The sequence below is a fragment of the Papio anubis genome, chromosome 1, assembly GCF_008728515.1.
Source record: "Papio anubis isolate 15944 chromosome 1, Panubis1.0, whole genome shotgun sequence".
Classification (NCBI taxonomy): Eukaryota; Metazoa; Chordata; class Mammalia; order Primates; family Cercopithecidae; genus Papio; species Papio anubis.
The window spans coordinates 131,922,144-131,942,584 of NC_044976.1; the positions used below are offsets into that span (position 1 = coordinate 131,922,144).

Sequence of the window (20,441 nt, forward strand, 5' to 3'; positions counted from 1 at the left end):
ATTCTCTGCCAGGTTTCCCCCTCCTTTGGGGTTGGCAGCTGATTGTAGTGCCTGGCTGTCTCAGCTTGTGGGGAAGTGGCTATAAGGAGGAAACTGTAGAGAGGGTTGATAAAAACAACCACAGGGATTCACTGAGCCTGTGGTCAGGATATCAAGAGGAAGAGAAACAAAATTCAACCAAGCAAAACAAAAAGAAAGGAGTACATTCTGAATCAAGCGGCTGGAATCTGAGAGTATGTAAAATTGGAACGGTTTGAATTTATAGCATTTATCTGCCTTCCCAAAGTGGGTCTATAAACACTAGTCCCAACTTGAAGCAGAGACTAGACTCTTCCAGACTTTTTTTTTTTTTTCTTTTTTTTCTTTTTTTTTTTTTTGAGACAGAGTCTCGCTCTGCCGCCCAGGCTGGAGTGCAGTGGCCAGATCTCGGCTCACTGCAAGCTCCGCCTCCCGGGTTCACGCCATTCTCCTGCCTCAGCCTCCCGAGTAGCTGGGACTACCGGCACCCGCCACCTCGCCCGGCTAGGGTTTTTTTTGTATTTTTTAGTAGAGACGGGGTTTCACCAGGTTAGCCAGGATGGTCTCGATCTCCTGACCTCGTGATCCGCCCGTCTCAGCCTCCCAAAGTGCTGGGATTACAGGCTTGAGCCACCGCGCCCGGCTCTTCCAGACTTTTAATGATAATAATGATAAAGACTAAATTTATATGGCAGGTTCTATGTTTAGCATTATTTATGGATTTTCTCATTTAATCTTCACAACATTATACGGTGAGTACTAATGTAATCTCTATTTCACAGATGAGACAACAGAGCTTAAAAAGGATGAATAGGCCAGGCGCAGTGGCTCACACCTGTAATCCTAGCACTCTGGGAGGCCGAGGCGGGTGGATTACTGAGGTCAGGAGTTCAAGGCCAGCCTGGCCAACATGGTGAAACCCCATCTCTACTAAAAATACAAAAGTAGCCGGGCGTGGTGGTGCGTGCCTGTAATCCCAGCTACTTGGGAGACAGAGGCTGAAGAATCGCTTGAACCTAGGAGGCGGAGGTTGCAGTGAGCTGAGATCATGCCACTGCACTCCATCCTGGGTGACAGAGCAAGACTCTGAAAAAAAAAAAAAAGATAAATAATATATCCAAGATTGCACAGCTGATAAGAGACTCTTATCAATGAGGCTCTTGATCTGGGTCTGTCTCCAAGCATCTTCATTATGATTATCATGATTTTTGAGTTATTCATACTTTTCCCATTACCAGAATACACATTTTATATCAAATCATCCCTTTCAAAGAATTCTCCTTTCTTTTTTTCCTTAGAGAAAAGTCTTGCTCTGTTGTCCAGGCTGGAGTGCAGTTACATGATCTCAGCTCACTGCGACTTCTGCCTCCCGGGTTCAAGTAATTCTTGTGCCTCAGCCTCCCAATTAGCTGGGACTAAAGGCATGCGCCACCATGCCCAGGTAATTTTTGTTTTTTATAGAGACAGGGTTTCACAATATTGGCCAGGCTACTCTTAAACTCCTGACTTCAAGTGATCTGCCCACCTAGGCCTCCCACAGTGCTGGGATTACAGGTATGAGCCACTGGGCCCCGCCCAAAAATTTTCCTTTCTGACTGGCATATTTCAGTTTTAATAGATAGTGTGCCCCTCTATTCATAACCATTTTGTTTTAGAAATATCTCCTTGTATTTTGTGCTTTCCCTTTCCCAGCTGTGATGAGAAAAAGAAACTCATTTCTGTTTTGATTTAGTGTCCTTGGAAATGCCCTACCTAACTCTGTGTCTATCTCCTTTAATAAGTCATCAAAAAGATATTGTCTGGTTCTTTTGTCTCAGTAAAATGTCTAGTAGTGGTATTTGGATCCCGAGACAATTCAGGGAAGTAGCATGTGCACTGTGTAGGACTTCCTGATCATTTTTAAACTGTGGCACAGAGAAAACCACACAAGTAAAGTTGTAAACAAATGAGGCTTCTTACAGCCAGGGGCAACTGGCCCTACCTGGCTATTGCTAGGCCTGAGAGCCACTCATTAGTTCTGTGTAGTGATAACTCATACAAGGCATGAAGGTGCTGCCTGCACACTGTGAAGCTCCCTTTGGTATTGTAGAAAACCTAAGTCTTTAGTGTCAGACAGACTTGGTTTCGTATTCTGACTCCACCACTTATTAACCATGTAGCTTTGGACAAATCGTTTTAACTTCTCTGAAGTTAAGTTCTTCATGTGCAAATGAGGATGATAATATTTATCTTCTGGGGTTGTTGAAAATTAGAAATAATGTGAGTCTAGCGCCTCCTCCGTAGTAATAATGTGAAAGGAAAATAAAAACTCAGGACTCCAATTCACTATGCCAAAAGAAAAAAAAAATTAAACTGAAAACTGAGTCATACAAGAAACTGACTTTCCTTTCGATCCTAAGCAGATAGCTACAGATAAAAGATTAAAAATCTCCACAGGTGGCCAGGTGTGGTGGCTCATACCCGTAATCCCAGTGCTTTGGGAGGCCAAGGTGAGTGGATGACTTGAGGTCAGGAGTTCAAGACCAGCCTGTCCAACATGGCAAGACCTCAGCTCCACTAAAAATACAAAAGAAAAACAAATTAGCAGGGCGTGGTGGCAGATGCTTGTAATTCCAGCTACTTGGGAGGAGGAGGCAGGAGAATCGCTTGAGGCGGAGGTTGCTGTGAACTGACGTCACACCTCTGCACTCCCTCCTGGGCGACAGAGTAAGACTGGCTCAAAAGAAAGAAAGAAAGAAAGAAAAAAAACTCCACAGGTTATTCTATTTCTACATTATCTTACATAAAGTGCCGATTTACTGAGAGCAAGACAATACTTAATTGACTATTCCCCTACCTGCTCCTTTTCCCTTACAACATGTGGATTATCATACTCTTCCTCTTTCCCCTCCAATCTGCTTTTCTTCTAAATATTGAAACCCTCAAATTCATCTTTGGAGAAAGTCACAGACCACATACTGTTTCTTGTGATTCCGTGTTTTTTTCTTCTGGGCATGTCCTTAAACTTGGCAAAATAAACTTCTAAATTAATTGCGACCTGTCTCAGATACCCTTTGTTTTACAGTAAGAATTCATATGCTTACATAGTAACTATTCATTTTGGTTTCTTAGTGTGTTACCTGTATATTGTGTGCCTTTGTTTCTAATGATATTTATAAAGTATTGATGCCAGCTCATTGTTATCTCATCACCAGTTAAAAAAAATAATTTTTAACCTAAAAATTAGATAAGAGCTGGAGATGGATTTGGGGGTAGAATCGGGGCAGTAGTAAAAACATGTGTCAGAGTGGGTGGGGCTGTTGAAGGTTTCTGAAGACCACAGAATGTGATAACAAGGTTTTACAGTGTCATTTCCTTAAGTATTAAAGTATTACAGCTTGCTTCCTGAGAGGGCATTTCGGAAAGAGTCCCCAGAAAGGGGCCCCAGGAGAGATTCCGGAGAAACTTGTGTTCTGGAGATGTTGAGGGTGAACAAATGGTAATGCGGATGATGACAGAATGCAAGAAAAGGGAACTAGCATTCACCGGACACCCGTGATGTACCAAGCACTTTGCTAACCCTCATATTCTCTTTTACTTTCCCAAAACCTGTAGTACTGTGGTTCTCAGCTAGAGGCAATTCATCCCCTAGAGAACACTTGCCAATATCTGGGGGCATTTTTGTTTTCACAACTGGGGGTGCCACTGGCATCTAACAGGTAGAGCCCAGGGGTGCTGCGGAACATCCTACAATGTTCAGGGAAGGTCCTCACAGCAAGAATAGTTTGGCCCAAAATGTCCATAGTGCTGAGGCTGAGAAACTGTGCTTAAATGGTAGGCACAATAATCTTCACTTTTACAGATCTGGAACCTGACACTCTGAGAAGCCACCTGGCATTCAAACCTAAACCTAACACAGCTTCAAAGCCCATGCTCTTTCACCATGCCATTGCAGTGAGAACAGGGATGGAAATGAGGGTGGCAAAAATGACCAAGATACAAAACCAGGGCACAGATTGGCACTCAATAGATATTTATTGGGATATTCATTAAATGGAAGAATGAATCAGAAAAAGAATGAATACGGGCAGGGGAATAATGAGGATGAGCGTGGTCATTCTATTGCCATCCTGACATACCTCCTTGTCCTTGTTCCATAACTCAAAAGTGAGTCTGGGATTATGACAATAGAGAAAATTAAATGATGGTAGGTGGCCTGGAGCCCCCATGCTCAATTTCAGGAGGAGTCCAGATTCCAGTGCCTGGGTCTCCAAGTGGAAGTAGAAGTACTAGATTGCTGGTGCATGCTGTCATCCATCGCCCTTTCTCAGGAGGATAGAGACTGCAACAGGAGGTTCTGAGCTGAGTTTTGGTGACCATTTCCCTCTTTCTCCCAGAGGCCCAAGCCAGCTGTGGCCTCAGAGGGAGAAGAAGGGAGTTGTTTCCATAGTTTCTAAAATTTCTGTGAATTTGAATATGGGCTACGCCAGATTTATCTGGGAAGCTCTGAATCTTCTAGGAGGGAACAACTGAGAGGAAAGAGGGTGGAAAGGGAGGAGCCTATGATAAAACAGAACATTTCTTTTTCACTTCCTCTTTCAGTCTCCAGAATTTGTTTGCCCTCTGGGGTAGAATCCGCCAAACTTGGAGAGAAGGCTGTGACTGCTGTACTCTGGGCACCAGCTCGCTCCAGGGAGTGATGGGAATCCTGTCCTTCTTACCTGTCCTTGCTACTGAGAGTGACTGGGCTGACTGCAAGTCCTCCCAGCCTTGGGGCCACATGCTTCTGTGGACAGCTGTGCTATTCCTGGGTGAGTCAGGGCCCCCGGGAGGGAGAGAAGAACAGGAAACTCGGTTGGGGATAAGCCTGGGCAAGGATGAGGGGTGGCATGGGAAGCCCGTCAGGACACCCAGGGGAGGGAAGGCAGGCTGGTGAAGATGAAACCCTGACGACTCTGCTGGCTTTGGAAAGTCATCCAGTGTGGCAGAGTTCAGGGTTTTTTCTGTGTCTTTCACCCAATCTCACTGAACACCCAGACTCTTGATGTTCTGTCACTTCCCACATCAGAACCCGCTGTGAGAAAAGTCTAGTAACCTATATTTGAATGGCAAATGAATGGCCAGAGTGTTTGCCTTCTTTGAAATTTATGTTTCACAAAAGACCACATCTTAGTCAGGAGGGCCAGTGCTGCCTTGGATAAGGGGTAGGGAGGAAGTTATAAGATGCATTTTTGGGAGGAGGTGGCAGTGGCCATTCTCCGTGCCCGTGAAACCACTTCATGCAGCAGAAGCCTATCATCTTCATGTGTAAAAATATTCCCCTGGGCAGAAGCACGGGGAGATCTAGGTTATCCAGAGAACAGGGGCTCTGAGAATACACACACCTGGGTAAGTCTGGAGTGATGTGTTGTGGGAACCAGAGAAATCATGCATGCTTCTTTTTACCACACAGACCATGATGGGGAGGTACTTGATCTGATCAGCAAGAAAGCCAGGGTCTTAGGCCAAAATGGAAGGCTGTTTTTAGACTATGTTCTCAGCTGTTGGACAGGGGACAGGGGCTGATCATGCTGGGTGGTTTGAAAAGCCTAGGGGAGGCCAAGTAGGGGAGACCTACTGCCAGGACTATCTCTCCAATCTCAATTCCTGGGGCTTCCACCCTCACATTCTAGAGGAAAGCATACTGCCACTCATCCAAGTTGTGTGCTGTGGCTGCTAGTGAAATCTGATCAGCTCTGGGGACCCTCAGCTCTTGGTTGTCAATGCAGGATGATACTGGGCTACAGGAGAAAGAGGTAAGGAAGAGAAAGTATTCCTCCATGAATGGGATGCATGGATTAAATTCGAAGAGAAAGTAAGGTGAACTACTTCATTTGTCATGTGGGGAAGCTCAGGCCTAGAGAGGTGATGTGCTTCTTTATCTCTGCTCCTAGTGCTACCAATGTGCCAGTCACCTGGGCAAGATTCCTGGGAAAGATCTTTGGTATTTTCTCCCGTTTGCCTTTTGGTAAATCATCAAGGATTTACCCTACTTTTTTCCACTCTTACTGGGGCTTCCACATTTAGGTCTTCATCACTTGATAACTCAATTTTTATAGCACCCACTGATGGGGTCTTGATTGCTCCTGTCTCCCCTCCCGTACATCCATGCTGCACACCAAGGCCGTGGCATCTTCAGGTCCAGCTATGGCTGTGTCAGTGCATTTCATAAATGCCTTCTGTGCTACTCCATTGCCTACTGCAAAAACTCTAATTCTGCCCTGCTAACCGTGTTCCCCATTGCACCCCAAATGGATCTTCTTCTACAGCCAGGCAATATGTACACTGCACTTTCTGTTTTTACCACCTTTGCTCCTGCTGATTCTCCAAATTCTATGTGCAGGCACTGTTCTAGGACTTGGAGACTTATCAGTGAGCATGACTGACAGCTTTCCTGACCGGAAATACGAGGTCAATGAACTTACTGTGAAGCAACAAGTACACTGGGTGGGAGCATGTTTGGTATTTACTACTATTTATTAACTGTGGAATGGATAAATAATTAGTGACGTCTCTCTCCTTTCTTCATCTTTTTATTTGTTTCTCTCCCTCTTCTTCCTCTTCTTTTTTCACCCTCTCTCCCACTACACCGTCCCCCTTGCCAATCCTACATACTGAGGTTTTTAGCTACCACTTCTATGTCAATAACTCCTAAACCTATTTCTCTTGCTTGCTTCTGTCAGGTATAATTTTACATTTCCACTGCTGGTTGGACACGTCTAAAACGATTTGCCAGCTCAAAAACAAAGCATATTCAAAATCCAACTTATCATCTCCTCCTTACAAATGTTCTTCTCCTGCTAACATTTGTATTTGTGTAAGCACAGCCACCCTTTTCCTAGTTATCCAACTTAAATCACCCCCACAGTCTATTAAATGCCAACTTCTCTCTGCCACTTAAATTCTTTCTGCATCTGTTTCCTCTTCTTCACCTCCTGTTGTCAATACAACTTTGGGCTCTCTTATCTCCTACCTAGATCCAACCAGTGAATGATTTCCAGAGCAATGGCACATAAAATTAATATGGCTACTGCTCTCTTTGAATTTTTATCCCACTGAGGGATATAAATGAAAAGTAAACAACCAAGAAGGCATAAGTACAAATGGAAAAGGACTATGAAGATGTAAATAGGGTATTGTGATAAGATTAGTTGTGGGGAAGACAAGAGAGCAGCCTACTTTAAACAGGATGTTATGTAAAGAGTTTTCTGAGGAAGTGACATGTAAGCTGAGACTCAACATGGTAGGGATTTAGCCATTTGGTGATCGAGGACGCATTTCAGGGTAGAGGGATTGGCATACAGAAAACCCCCAAATTTGAAGAATGCCAGGAAGGCAAGTGTTAATGAAACTCGATGAGTAGGGGAAGAGGGTTCTGAGCTGAGGCTGGAGAAGTAAGCACGGACCAAACTGAGTAGGGCTTGTAGGCCATTTCCACTTTATTTTAAGACCAAAGAAAGGCAACTGAAGGCTTGTAAGCAGGAGAGTGACATCATCTGATTTCTTTTTTTTTTTTTTTTCTTTTTTAAGGAACTAGCTTCTTTGTTGAAAATGGATTGTAGAGGGACCATAAGAAGTGAGGGGACAAATTAAGATATGGGAAAAAGCTGATGGTGACCTAAACTGAGTAGTGGCTATAATGGGGGTGAAGAGAAGTTAGTGGGTTCGAGATCTAAGTTGGAAGCAGGATCAGCAAGACTTCCTGGTATGGAAGGGGCTGGATTTTGGGAGACAGAGAGGTTAAAAGATGGCTTGCAGGTTTCTGGCCTATGTAGCTGGGTGGATAGTGAAGATAGATATTGACATGACGAAGACGGAGAGAAACAGAATGTGTCCACTTGATATGACAACACGAAGCCATTGGTGATTTTGCCAAGAAAAGTTTTAGTGGACTGCTGAGGGCCAAGTCCAAATTGCAGAGAATTAGACAGTGAATGGAAGAAGAAATGAGGACAGCCTGTGTAAGAAAAACAATGGAGAAATTTAGTTGTGAAAGGGACAAGAGAGACCAGGCGTGGTGGCTCACGCCTGTAATCCCAACACTTGGAGAGGCCGAGGTGGGTGGATCACTTAAGGTTAGGAGTTCAAGACCAGCTTGTCCAACATGGTGAAACACCATCTCTACTAAAAATACAAAAATTAGCCAGGCATGGTGGAGCATACCTGTAATTCCAGCTGCTCGGGAAGCTGAGGCAAGAGGATTGCTTGAATCTGGGAGGCGGAGGTTGCAGTAAGCTGAGATGGTGCCGCTGTATTCCAGCCTGGGTGACAGAGTGAGACTCTGTCAAAAACAAAAACAAACAAACAACCAACAACAACAACAACAAACCAAGTGAAATGGGGCAGGAGCTGGAATTATATATGGTGTCAAGGAAAAGTTTTTTTTGTTTTTTTGTTTTTTATTTTTAGTGGAAGATACTGAAATAAATTCACCATTGATGGGAAGATCCAGCTAAGAGGGAGAAACTGGTGATGCAGAAGAGAAAGTGAATAACAGAAAGGGAAATCCTTGAGAGGATTAAAGGGAATGGGATCAGAGTACTTGCTTGAGACTGACCATAGACAGGAGGAGAGACACTTTCTCCAATGAAATGCAAGGAAGGAGAAGACAGGAGGAGATGCAGATAGACTGGTAGATTTAGTCGGGAGACGATGTGAGATTTTCTGTGTAACCTCTTTTTTTTCTCTGTGAAATATGAGGGAAGGCATCAGCTAAAAATGAGAGGGGACTGAAGGCAGAGGGTGGGATGAGAAAGTTTGGGGAATGAGGAAAAGATGAATGTCACTACTCAGAGTAGCAGAGCAAATGTCTTGGAGGAAAGTCCACAGTGGCAGTTCAGTGTCCTATTGAATGCGGTGATCACACATTTACTGCATCAACAGTTTGCCTTCTTGTGTGGTAATTTCAGTAACACGCAATTGAGCAAGTAAAGGCATGGAGAATACAGGTGCGTTTGGTAAAGATAGAGAAAGGCAACCGAAGTTAAGGGGATTTGCAAGGAGGTAATTATAGTGATGCCTCATTGAATTCAAGCTAGATGGGGGTGGGTGGGAGGTGAAGGCAAACATGTGCTCAAGGATAGACAGTGGTAAGATGGATGCTTTGGGGTTCTTGACAAGGTCAAAGATTATTCTGGGGGCTGTACTTGAGCAGATAAAGTTCATCTCCAAAGAAAGAAAGTTTACTGATGATGAGCAGTTCAGGGAGTGAAGAGGCCAGGAGTTTGATGGGTTATCCACATATTCTGGATCACTGCAGTCATCTCTTTTTTTTTTTTTCTTTTTCTCTGACCTCATTCTTCCATCACAATTACTTTCTTTCTTAATTAATCTATTTGGCATTCCCCCTGTTCCAATCTATTTGACACTGCACTTTCAGCCCCAATTAGAAAATTCTGAGTAACTTCCCACTGTATACTGAACCAAGGAGTGAGCTTATAAAAAATTAACTTAAATTTATTTGAAATTCACCATGTGTCATGTAGCACACTAAATGCCTTCTCTGGATTATCTCATTGAATCCTTACAACAACCCTATGAGGTAGATACTGCTGTCATTATCTTCATTTGCAAGCAAGGAAACTGAGGCAGAGAAAAGTTAAGTAATTTGTGAAAGGTCACGTAGCAGTAGTGGAGTCAGCATTTAAACTCAGTATGTGCCTTCCCCCACTGTCACACCACCTGGCACTAGGAGCCCTCCAGAGTATGACTTCTACCTTGCTTTCCTGCTTTGTCCCTCATTATTGGAAGTACTTGAGGAGAGACCAGAAATCAAGTAGAAGTTGGGCTGCAACTTGCTGGGAATGTTGCCAAGTACCTGCTGCTCCTTCCCATGGAATACCTCTTTCTTCTCAACCAAAATCCTATCAGTCCTGGAAGGTCCTTGACGAACCTGGAAGGTCCCATCTTCTCCATGGAATTCTCCTCCTTTTGAACCCCAAACCCTCCCAAACACAGAGCCCTGGGATCTTTTCTTTCTCTGAACCTCCATAGCATTTTATCCATATTCCTCTAATGGCATCTCTTTTACATCAGATTACACATGCGCTTATCTTCACCGTTAGATTCTTGCCCTCAGTGGAAGTAGGGACTTACATTCTTTTCCCTTAGTAGAACTCAGCATGCATTGCAGGGCAGTGGGAAACCAATGCAGGTTTGTTGATTAATGTTGTATTGCAAAGGAAGGAAGTGATTGGTCCAAGTGTATATTTCGAGGTATTGGAGCATTGGGACCAGAATCCAGTTCTCCAAACTTTGAAGCCAATGCTTTCTCCACATTGCCTCCTTTTCGCCCCTTGGTTCTGCTTCCATTTCCTTCCATACTTTTGTCCCTGAAAATATACACGCGCTTGGAAGCTTCTTGACTTTCTCTCAGCCCAGATACAAGAGAAGACCCTCACCCATGGACAGATGGACACACACACACACACACACACACACAGACAGCTCTGATTCACCTAAGGACCCAGCTTTGCTTCTTTACCCAATAATAGCACCCACAAATCTTTACCCACCCTAGCCCACACTGCCTCCCCTATGGAAGCTCTTTTCTTAACCCAGTGGCATCCCCCTACCCCTGCATGAAGTCAGAGATCTGGTGTTCTTTTGCAGTCTCTTTCTCCTTTTAAGAGATATTTCTAATAGCAAAAACCTGGAAGACCTAAATGCCAAGCAATAGAGTTGTTAAATAAATCACAGGACAGCAAAATAGTAGAATATAGTGTAGCCTTTTAAAATGACAACATGGGTGCACGTGGTGGCTCACATCTGTAATCCCAGAATTTTGGGAGACCGAGGCAGGTAGATCACTTCAGGTCAGGAGTTCAAGACCAGCCTGGCCAACATGATGAAACCCCTTCTCTTCTAAAAATACAAAACTTAGCTGGGTATGGTGACTCAGACCTGTAATCCTAGTCCTTGGAAGGCTGATGCAGGTGAATCACTTGAACCTGGGAGGCGGAGGTTGCAGTGAGCCAAGATCGCGTCCTTTCATTCCAGCCTGGGTGACAGAGTGAGACCCTGTCCCCCCCAAAAGTAAAATAAAATAAAATGACAACATAGAAACAGATTAATCTACTAGAACTTGCATTGCTCAGTGAAAACTCAGGTTAAAGAACAGTTTTTAGAGGATATCCTCATTTACACTTATGTATGTCTGTATGTGAACAGCATGTGTGTGTGTGTGTGTGATCACAGAAAAAAATCCAACAGGATGTATGCCAAGGTGATAATACTTTGCTTCTGTGTATTTTCTATTTTTCTGTAGTGATCGTGGATTACCTGTGCAATTTCTACCCCACTCCAACAAAAGAACAAATCTTGCTCTCAGGATAAACTCTGGCAAAATTATTTATACTGATGCATAAATCATATGTAAAGCCCAACAGAGACCTCTTTCCAGAGGCATATTTATTTTAATCAGTCAAGAGGGGAAGCCAAAGGCAAATGTCACAAAACAGGTGGAAGAGGGTGTTATATAATTTTATTTCATTTTTGTATGTTACTGGGAAGGAGTTCTCAGTCCTTTCGAAAGTGCAGCTCATCCAGGCAGTCCCAGGGAATATGATCATGAGGGCTGTGCTGTAGATGAAGGGCGTTCTGGGCCTGGGCAGTCTCTGGGCCAAAGAGGGCAGGTGTTCGTTCAGACACTCCACTGTGGGCTGATCTTTGCTTTCTGTCTTACAGCTCCTGTTGCTGGGACACCTGGTAAGTACTCCACCCACAGCCTTTCCTTCCTCCAGGTCCCCTTTTCCTCTCCTCCCAGTGCCCTGTCTGGAGGTGCTCTAAATGTACCAGCAACTGAGCCCAGTACCAAGTCAGGGCCAGGAAAGGGTAATTGCTCCCGAAGGATCCCCTGCTCCCTCTTCTGCTCTCCTCCTTCCTTTTCCTCCTTCCATGGAGGCAAGTTGTGGGCAGCCATGGTGTTCAAATGGGGGAGCTGTCACAGAAAATGAGAACTCTGACCTCGCTCTCAACTGCCTTCTGCTGTCCAAATAAAACCAAGAGCTTCCTCTCTCCAAATAAAATTCAGGCACATGCAAAATCACATGGCCGGCATATGTTGTCCCCCTGTGTTGCTAAATCCTTGACTGTGCATGTTTCTGAGAGCTTCAGAGAGCCGCCTCTGTATACCTCTGGCTACACTTTCCTGAGCACCTCTGTGTTTGTGCCACTCAGCCTCTGCCGCCCCAGGACTGACCCTCCAGGTTTTCTCCCTCTCTCTTTATCCGTCTAAGGCCAGAGAGGCTCATCTATGCTTGGGTGTGAGGACGGGCCATCTTGACATCATTTTTAAAAGTACACAGAAGGAGCCGGGCGCGGTGGCTCAAGCCTGTAATCCCAGCACTTTGGGAGGCTGAGACGGGCGGATCACAAGGTCAGGAGATCGAGACCATCCTGGCTAACATGGTGAAACCCTGTCTCTACTAAAAAATACAAAAAAACTAGCCGGGCGAGGTGGCGGGCGCCTGTGGTCCCAGCTACTCCGGAGGCTGAGGCAGGAGAATGGCGTGAACCCGGGAGGCGGAGCTTGCAGTGAGCTGAGATTCGGCCACTGCACTCCAGCCTGGGCGACAGAGCCAGACTCAGTCTCAAAAAAAAAAAAAAAAAAAAAAAAAAAGTACACAGAAGGACATTAGGTCAGAACGGAAACCTGATATCCGACTCCCATGCCTGCCATCTCCACCAGAGCCCCCACTTACCTTCAGTCAGCCCCAGAGAAAATTTATCCACCAGTGTCCAAACACCTTTGTTTATTGGGGAGAAAAGTTAGTCTCAAAAGAGTATGTATGTATGGGGTGTCTGTGTGTCTGTGGTGGTGGGGAGAGGTTGGTGGGGAGAGAGAGAAGGAATTGGTGAGGATTATCTCTTGGTGAAGTATATGTATTTCTAGGGTGTTTCTCTTGCCCGCTCCCTCCCTCTTCTCTTTTGCCCTGTCTGAATCCCTGGACTCCCTGGGGCCCTTGTGGTGGGATGTATGAGCAAAAGCAACTGCCTTCAGTTGCAGAACCATTCTGGGCCTGGCTCAGCTTTTGGTGCCCCCAGTAGGCCCACAGGTGCTTCTGTGTCTGAGATTCAGGGCCTGCTCAAGCTCTTGGGCTTCCTCTTCCTCACGCTACCTCCTCTCTCTGCCCCTCAGCAGCTCCCCCGAAGGCTGTGCTGAAACTCGAGCCCCCGTGGATCAACGTGCTCCGGGAGGACTCTGTGACTCTGACGTGCGGGGGGGCTCACAGCCCTGACAGCGACTCCACTCAGTGGTTCCACAATGGGAATCTCATCCCCACCCACACGCAGCCCAGCTACAGGTTCAAGGCCAACAACAATGATAGCGGGGAGTACAGGTGCCAGACTGGCCGGACCAGCCTCAGCGACCCTGTTCATCTGACTGTGCTTTCTGGTCAGTGGAGGAAGGCCCCGGGGTGGACCTGGGAGACCCAGGACGGTTGAAATCTGCTTTCAGGCAGAGGTTTGCAGGAAAGGGGGGTGGCCTGCTTACTGGGAAGCATCAGTGTGAGTTGCCTCAGCATATATCAATGGTTGTTTTTGCCTCAGTCCTGATTGAACAGAAGGTTACGAGGCCACAAACAGGCAGCCAAGTGTGAGAGAAGCAGAAGGAAATCCCGACTGCATAAAACCCATTTCCATTTTAATGGCAGAATTGAAAAGCACAAACAGACCACAACTGAATCCTAGCCCTGGAAATGACTCACTGTACAAACATGATTAATTCATTTAACCCTTGAGTTTCCATTTCCTCACCTGCTCCATGGGGCACTAATGCCTCCCTCAAAGGCTTCTGGTGGGAATCAGTGTTTCCCTGCCCCCATCCCACCCTCCATGCCCCTTCTCCACGTTCTCACAGTGCTAGGTGCCCTTCTCTGTCTTTCTCTTCCACCAGCCTGTGGGAAACCTGAGATGAAAGTCGTGTCTTACCCATCTTTGTATTTCCAGCATCTGAAACTGGGCAGAGCTTAGTAAATATTTTGCTGGAGAGGTTGATGAGCTTACAAAGCTCCCATTGAAAGGTGGCTCTCTGTAAAGCAAAGTTACAATGAGATTGTGATGAACATTGTCCTTGTTGCTTTTCACTTGATCCTCTCCCTTCACCTGAATAGCAAATTTTCCTCAAAAGTACACAGCAAACGAATGACCCACTGGCGACATTGCTGCCTTTAGACCCTGCTGGAAAGAAGCTCCACACTTATTAACATTCTCCAAGTAAATTTGTCAAGTAGCATTCATCAGGTAACATTTGTTGCACATTCATGACTTTCTGCTGTCCACACAGGCATGTATCCTTCTCACATGCAGACTCCTCGGTCAGACTGGATTCCTCCTTCCCTCCCCGACATGGAAGAGATCGCATCTTAGGGTCTCTTGTGTTCTTCCTACAGAGGCCTGTCGGGCAGGAAAAGGCTGCAGCTGCCTTCCTGGGAGAAGGAGGAGATGAGTGTATCCTGAACACCTACTATGTGCTAGGGCCTATTGTAGATACATGACATTATCATGCCCATTTTCACAAATGAGGAAACTGAGGCTCAGAAGACTTAAATTATCTGCCCAAGAGTTCACAAATGACACAGCAAGCATTAGAGTCCAGGACTGTCTGATTTCAGACCTAAGCTGTTCCCTCTGCACACCATGTCCCACCAGTAAGGAAGATCTGGGTCTCAGAGCTGAGCCAAGACCTCTCGGGTCCTCTGGGGTTTTTTGCATCTTTCAGAGTGGCTGGCGCTCCAGACCCCTCACCTGGAGTTCCGGGAGGGAGAAACCATCATGCTGAGGTGCCACAGCTGGAAGGACAAGCCTCTGATCAAGGTCACATTCTTCCAGAATGGAATATCCAAGAAATTTTCCCATATGGATCCCAACTTCTCCATCCCACAAGCAAACCACAGTCACAGTGGTGATTACCACTGCACAGGAAACATAGGCTACACGCCATACTCATCCAAACCTGTGACCATCACTGTCCAAGGTATGGGGAATCTGCCAAGATGTAGGGAGGGGAGAAGAGGGGATGGACAAGCGCTAAGGTCACATGGGCCTACACGGAGGTCTGAGAAAGGCCACAGCAGCAAAATTGGGCACTGGAGCAAAGAGGAGTGGTGTGGAGGCCTGGCTAAGTATTGGCCAATGAGCAGGAGTAGGGGCCAGAACTTGGAGCCCTCACCTCCCAGGTAATAGGTAGTCAGGCTCTTGTTCCACTTTGAAATGCAGGCCCCAGACTAAAGATGGCAGCGAAGCAGAGCTTCCTCGTTGGTGCAGAGGTTCCCCAAGCTCCTGGGCATTCCTAAGAGCTGAAGTTTGCCTCGTTTCTTCTCATGGCTCATGTTATAGCCATTCACTCCAGAAAGCCTGGCATGTCATAGTCTGTTCAAGGCTGTGCTCCGTAGAGTAATGATGCCTCCAGCTATGCAAGGCTTTGGGCCCACCCTCCCTACTGCCCACAAGGGCTAAGGGGATTCCTTCCCTCTGCTCCTGCCTGCTCGCCAATGTGCCTTTATTAGTTTGGTGGAGAAACCTGGATAGGCAGGAGGCATAAGTCCAGCCACAGAAACCCTGTGCAGGTGAGGCTGGGGGATGTATGAGTCTTGCATTGGTGAGTGACTCAGACACAGAAGAACTTTGGGTGACAAGCACTAGGACATAGCACTGGAGGAGGTGGGAGGTGGGACAGGGAGAATACAAAAGTTGTCATTCAAATAGTAACCCCCATCCTGTCCTAATGTCTGTCTTCCCTAGTGCCCAGCGTGGGCAGCTCTTCACCGATGGGGATCATTGTGGCTGTGGTCACTGGGATTGCTGTAGCGGCCATTGTTGCTACTGTAGTGGCCTTGATCTACTGCAGGAAAAAGCGGATTTCAGGTTTGTAGCTCCTCCCAGTCCCTTTTGTTATCAGTTTCCACTTGGTCCAGGCCCTAACCCCAGACATGGCCAGAATCCCTCTCTTTGGGCTAGATACGCATTCAGATCTAGGCCCACATTTTATTTATTAGTTCATTTATTAGATCATTCATTGACAAGACTTGAACAAACTAGCTTCTGTGTCAGCCAATGCGTGAGACATGGTGGGTGATGCCAAGATGAAGTCCAGTCCCTGCCCTTGGGGAGTTCTCAGCATTGTGAGGAAGACAGAAGTACAGCTAGGCCATTATAATAAGATGGGATAAAAGCAATGATAGGGACATGAAAAGCCTAGGATAGGAGTACAGAGGAGGCTCCATAGCCCAGCAAGGGCTGAGGCAGTTGGAGAAGGTCTCGGGGGGAGCAGTGTAGTGCAGTGATGGAGTGCACATAGTGGGGTCGGACTGCCTGGGTTCAAACCTAGTTCCACAGCGTACCAGCTATATGACCCAGGTGAGTCACTCCACCTCTCTGTGCCTCAGTTGTCTCATGTGGAAAATGGGGACACTAATAGGACTCACCTCACAGGGTTGCCATGGGGATGACAGGCTGACGCTCTTACACCAGTGCCTGTCAGGCGGTAACAGCACACAAGCAGGGCTGTTGCCATTCTGGAGGAGGTGGTGTGTGAGGGCAGCGCTTAGCTAGGGAAGGAGGGCTCTCCAGGCACCGGGCCAAGGCAGGGATTGAAGCTGGGTGGGGCTCATATGGGTGTGGAGGGAGGACTAGCCTCTGAGAAAGAGAAATAATCCCACTAACACCTCACAAAGCACTTTGCAATTGGTTCATAACCAGGACCTCAGTTACTGATGATAATACAGAGAAACAGAGAGAGACTGAGACACAGAGGTGTTTAAAAGGCAGAGCAAGTCTCAGATACCATGGAGTGGCCTTTCTGACACTCCTGGGCGTCCCCATGGGTGAGCTGAGCTCTGCCTCCGGACCAGCGCTTTTCCAGGCGGGAGCAGCCCCTGAGCAGGGGAGCTGGGGGTGGGAGGACGGAAAGCATCTGCCAGAGGGAAGGCCTGAGCTGGTTCCATCCAATCCTGGCCCTGGTCCTTGGTCCTGAGGACTCAGGCCCCACCCCCTAATCCTACTAACCTCCTGTGTGCCCCTCCCAGCTCTCCCAGGAAACCCTGAGTGCAGGGAAATGGGAGAGACCCTCCCTGAGAAACCAGGTGAGTACAGGGTTGTCTCAGGGATTCAGTGATGGCTCACCAGGGCTGCCCGCTAGACCGGAGCCAGCCAGAAGGGGCTTGTGCGAGTTCAGCTGGGAGCCAGGGAGGGAGCAGCGGTGAGGGGATGGCCGGGGCTCAAATCGCTTGGTCAGCTCTGAGTCTAACTCCTGGGCCTAAAGAGGACCTCTCTGGAGATGAGAAGAAAAACACCAGTCCCGGATACAGAGGAGAGGGCTGTGTCCGAATTTCTGGGATCAGGAATCGGGGGATATTTCCAGATCTGGAAATCAGAAATACTTTGGTCTTTCCGTGGAGCTTTGGCGGAGCTGGCAAAGGATCGGGCTAGGGGCTGTAAGACTGAGGCCAATCGGATGCGGGAGGCAGGATTCTAAGGGGAAAGGAGGAGGAGGCCTGGAAACCCCTTGATTTGCTGAGGAATCTGTCTCTATGGAGGGATGGGGTGGAGTGGCCAGGCTCAGCTGTCTGTGGAATGCTAAGAGGAGGTTTGGGCTCGAGAAAATTCCTGGGGACTAGGGGCACTAGTGGGCTCTACTCTGTGGGCAAAGCTTGGTTCCAATGCCATGCACTCAAGGTTGATTGAATTTTGGCCTGGTTCTGCCCCCATCACACAGTGGAGCCTTGAGCCAGTCAGTCTCCCTGATGGGGTTCAGTCTGCTCACTGAGGAAATGAGTGGGTGGCTGGGGTGACCTCTCAGGCCTTCTAGGTCTGACATTGTGAGAGCCAGGGGCCACTCAAACCCTGGCCTAGGTGGGAGTATGTAAAGGAACTTCCAGGAGGATGCCAGGCAACTTCCAGGGCTTTCTCTGGGGGCTTCCATGACAATAGGAACAGGCAGGAAAAAGAGGCTGTCAAAGACCCCAACTCAGATGGCTGGAGTATGATTCAGAGCAGAGCCAACAGATTTGAGAGCTTGAGCAAAATATCACTCGTCCCGCTGTGCTGGCCGGGCCCAGTGGGGACAGGGGCCTGTGTTCACACCAGGGCCAAAGCAGATCTGTTAAAAACAAAGTCCGAGCAACTGGATTATCCTTCTTGTTGTGTGGTTCTGTCTACACTGGCATAAGCACATTTCACAAGGCATTTTTGCAGCCAGGCACTGGGGCTGATGATTTCCCAAAAGGTAAAGCTGGGTTACTGGGATTCTTGGGGAATGTATTAGAATGGGAATTCAGAATGTGGTTTGCTGCAGAATTTACAGCATGGCAATAAAGGCTCTTGGTGTTCAGGGAGTGAGAGAAGAGACTAGATGCACTGTCTCAGATGCCTCCCGACTTCCTGAGAAATGCCACTTTGCAGATACTGGGGCTACTTTTCACACTGGCTAAGTCAGTTCATAGCAAAATATGAGGGAATTCAGTGTGTTTCAGACACTAACCAGAGAAAGTCCTTCCTTCCTTTCTTCTTCCCTCCCTCCCTTCCTCCCTTTCTCACTCACTTTCTCTTCCTTTTTAATGCCACGGAGTACCATATTTTTCAAAGTTCCAACAAAGATGCACTACATTTAGACAATGTGAAAATGGCCCTCAGCCTTCTCTCCCTGAAGTCTGTGGCCAGCAAAAATCTGGACTTTACTTCACTCTGATGCTGAACACTTCCCCTACCCCACCTCTTCCCCAATATCTCAGATCCCAAGGCTCCCTGGTTTGCTTCTAGGAAAGCTCAGCAATTCCCTGAAAAGAATGCAGCTCAAGTGACTGCTTCACTTTTTCACCGTGGCCCATGGGGAAGGCTGTGGCTGGGCTACCCCATGCGTGGATCAATGAGGCCATATTTACCCAGTGCTTGGCCTAGAGATCCAAGACAGGGTCAGCAGTGCTTGCTTTGGCTCTAGCTTGGGCGTTGGTTTTGCAGCCTCAGCATCAGCACAGGCAGGCCCTCTTCTCCGGCAATGCTCTGGCTGATATTTCTTCTTTTTGCCCACAGCCAATCCCACTAATCCTGACGAGGCTGACAAAGTTGGGGTGAGTAATCCCAGTCATCTCCCCCTCCCTTCTCTCCTTTTGCCTTCTCTGTTGCCTTCTTTCCTAGGCCCTCTCTGTGGATCCTCACTGCTGGTCTCTGCTTTCTCTAGGCTGAGAACACAATCACCTATTCACTTCTCATGCATCCGGATGCTCTGGAAGAGCCTGATGACCAAAACCGTGTTTAGTCTCCATTGTCTTGCCTTGGGATTTGAGAAGAAAATCAGAGAAGGAAAGATCTGATAGTTCCTGGCCTAAATTCCCCTTGGGGAGGAGAAGGAGATGCTGCAGTTCCAAAAAAGAAGGTCCCCTCCAGAGTCATCTACCTGAGTTCTGAAGCTCCCTGTCCTGAAAACCACGGACAATATGGCCCCAAATGACCGACTGCACCTTCTGTGCTTCAGCCCTTCTTGACATCAAGACTCTTCGTTCCACATCCACACAGCCAATACAATTAATCAAACCACTGTTATTAATAGATCATAGCAACTTGGGAAATGCTTATGTTACAGGTTACATGAGAACAATCATGTAAATCTATATGATTTCAGAAATGTTAAAATAGACTAACCTCTACTAGCACATTAAAAGTGATTGTTTCTGGGTGATAAAATTATTGATGATTTTAATTTTCTTTATTTTTCTATAAAGATCATATATTACTTTTATGATAAAACGTTATAAAAATAACATTCTGTTTACCTTTTCAAGGCTGTATTGGTTTGAGTGTAGATTGAATTGCGTGGGGTCTGTTTCTCTTCAGTGATGAGACTCTTAGGAAGGCAGGAACGGATAGGATGTGGGGGAAAGGAGAGATGGGGATTTGGAATGTAGAGTTAGTGCCCCTTTTCTTAAAACTGAATACAGTCATGCACCACGTAACGATTTTTAGTTCAACAACAAACTGCATATATGATGGTGGTCCCATAAAATTATAATGCTATATTTCTACTACGCCTTTTCTATTCCTATGTTTAGATATATGAGTACTTACCGTTGTGTTACAGTTGCCTAAAGTATTCAGTACAGTAGCATGCTGTACAGGTTTGTAGCCTAGGGGCAATAGGCTATGCCATACAGCCTAGGTGTGTAGTAGGCCACACCATGTAGGTTTGTATAAGCACCTGCTATAATGTTCACACAACAAAATTGCCTGCATTTCTCAAAATATATCCCCATATTTCAGCAATGCATGACTGTACTCTTCTGCCAATAACCTTGTATTCTTGTTTCCATGTCTTCTTCTGTTTCCTCCTATGGCAAATAAAACACTGTTTTGCAACACAAGTTCACAGGAAGTCAAACTTGAGATGAGCCCTCAGTGGAGATTGCTGACAT

At 46.6% G+C, this 20,441-nt stretch overlaps 1 protein-coding gene across 4 annotated transcripts; it reads left to right on the top strand.

Moving 5' to 3' along the window:
* The first annotated feature begins 4,599 nt into the window (after positions 1 to 4,599).
* FCGR2B (Fc fragment of IgG receptor IIb) lies at positions 4,600 to 19,719 on the top strand. Of its 4 annotated transcripts, none has more exons than XM_003892974.4 (8): positions 4,600 to 4,808; positions 11,722 to 11,742; positions 13,175 to 13,432; positions 14,759 to 15,013; positions 15,781 to 15,903; positions 17,064 to 17,120; positions 19,066 to 19,103; positions 19,214 to 19,719. In XM_003892974.4, the coding sequence occupies exons 1-8, from the start codon at positions 4,697 to 4,699 to the stop codon at positions 19,289 to 19,291; spliced, it is 942 nt and encodes a 313-aa protein (XP_003893023.1). In that variant the 5' UTR covers positions 4,600 to 4,696; the 3' UTR covers positions 19,292 to 19,719. The 4 variants fall into 4 exon arrangements, with proteins under 4 accessions (XP_003893023.1, XP_009183840.1, XP_003893022.1 ...); XM_009185576.3 differs by having other exon boundaries at positions 13,178 to 13,432; XM_003892973.4 differs by lacking the exon at positions 17,064 to 17,120.
* Positions 19,720 to 20,441: the final 722 nt, after the last annotated feature.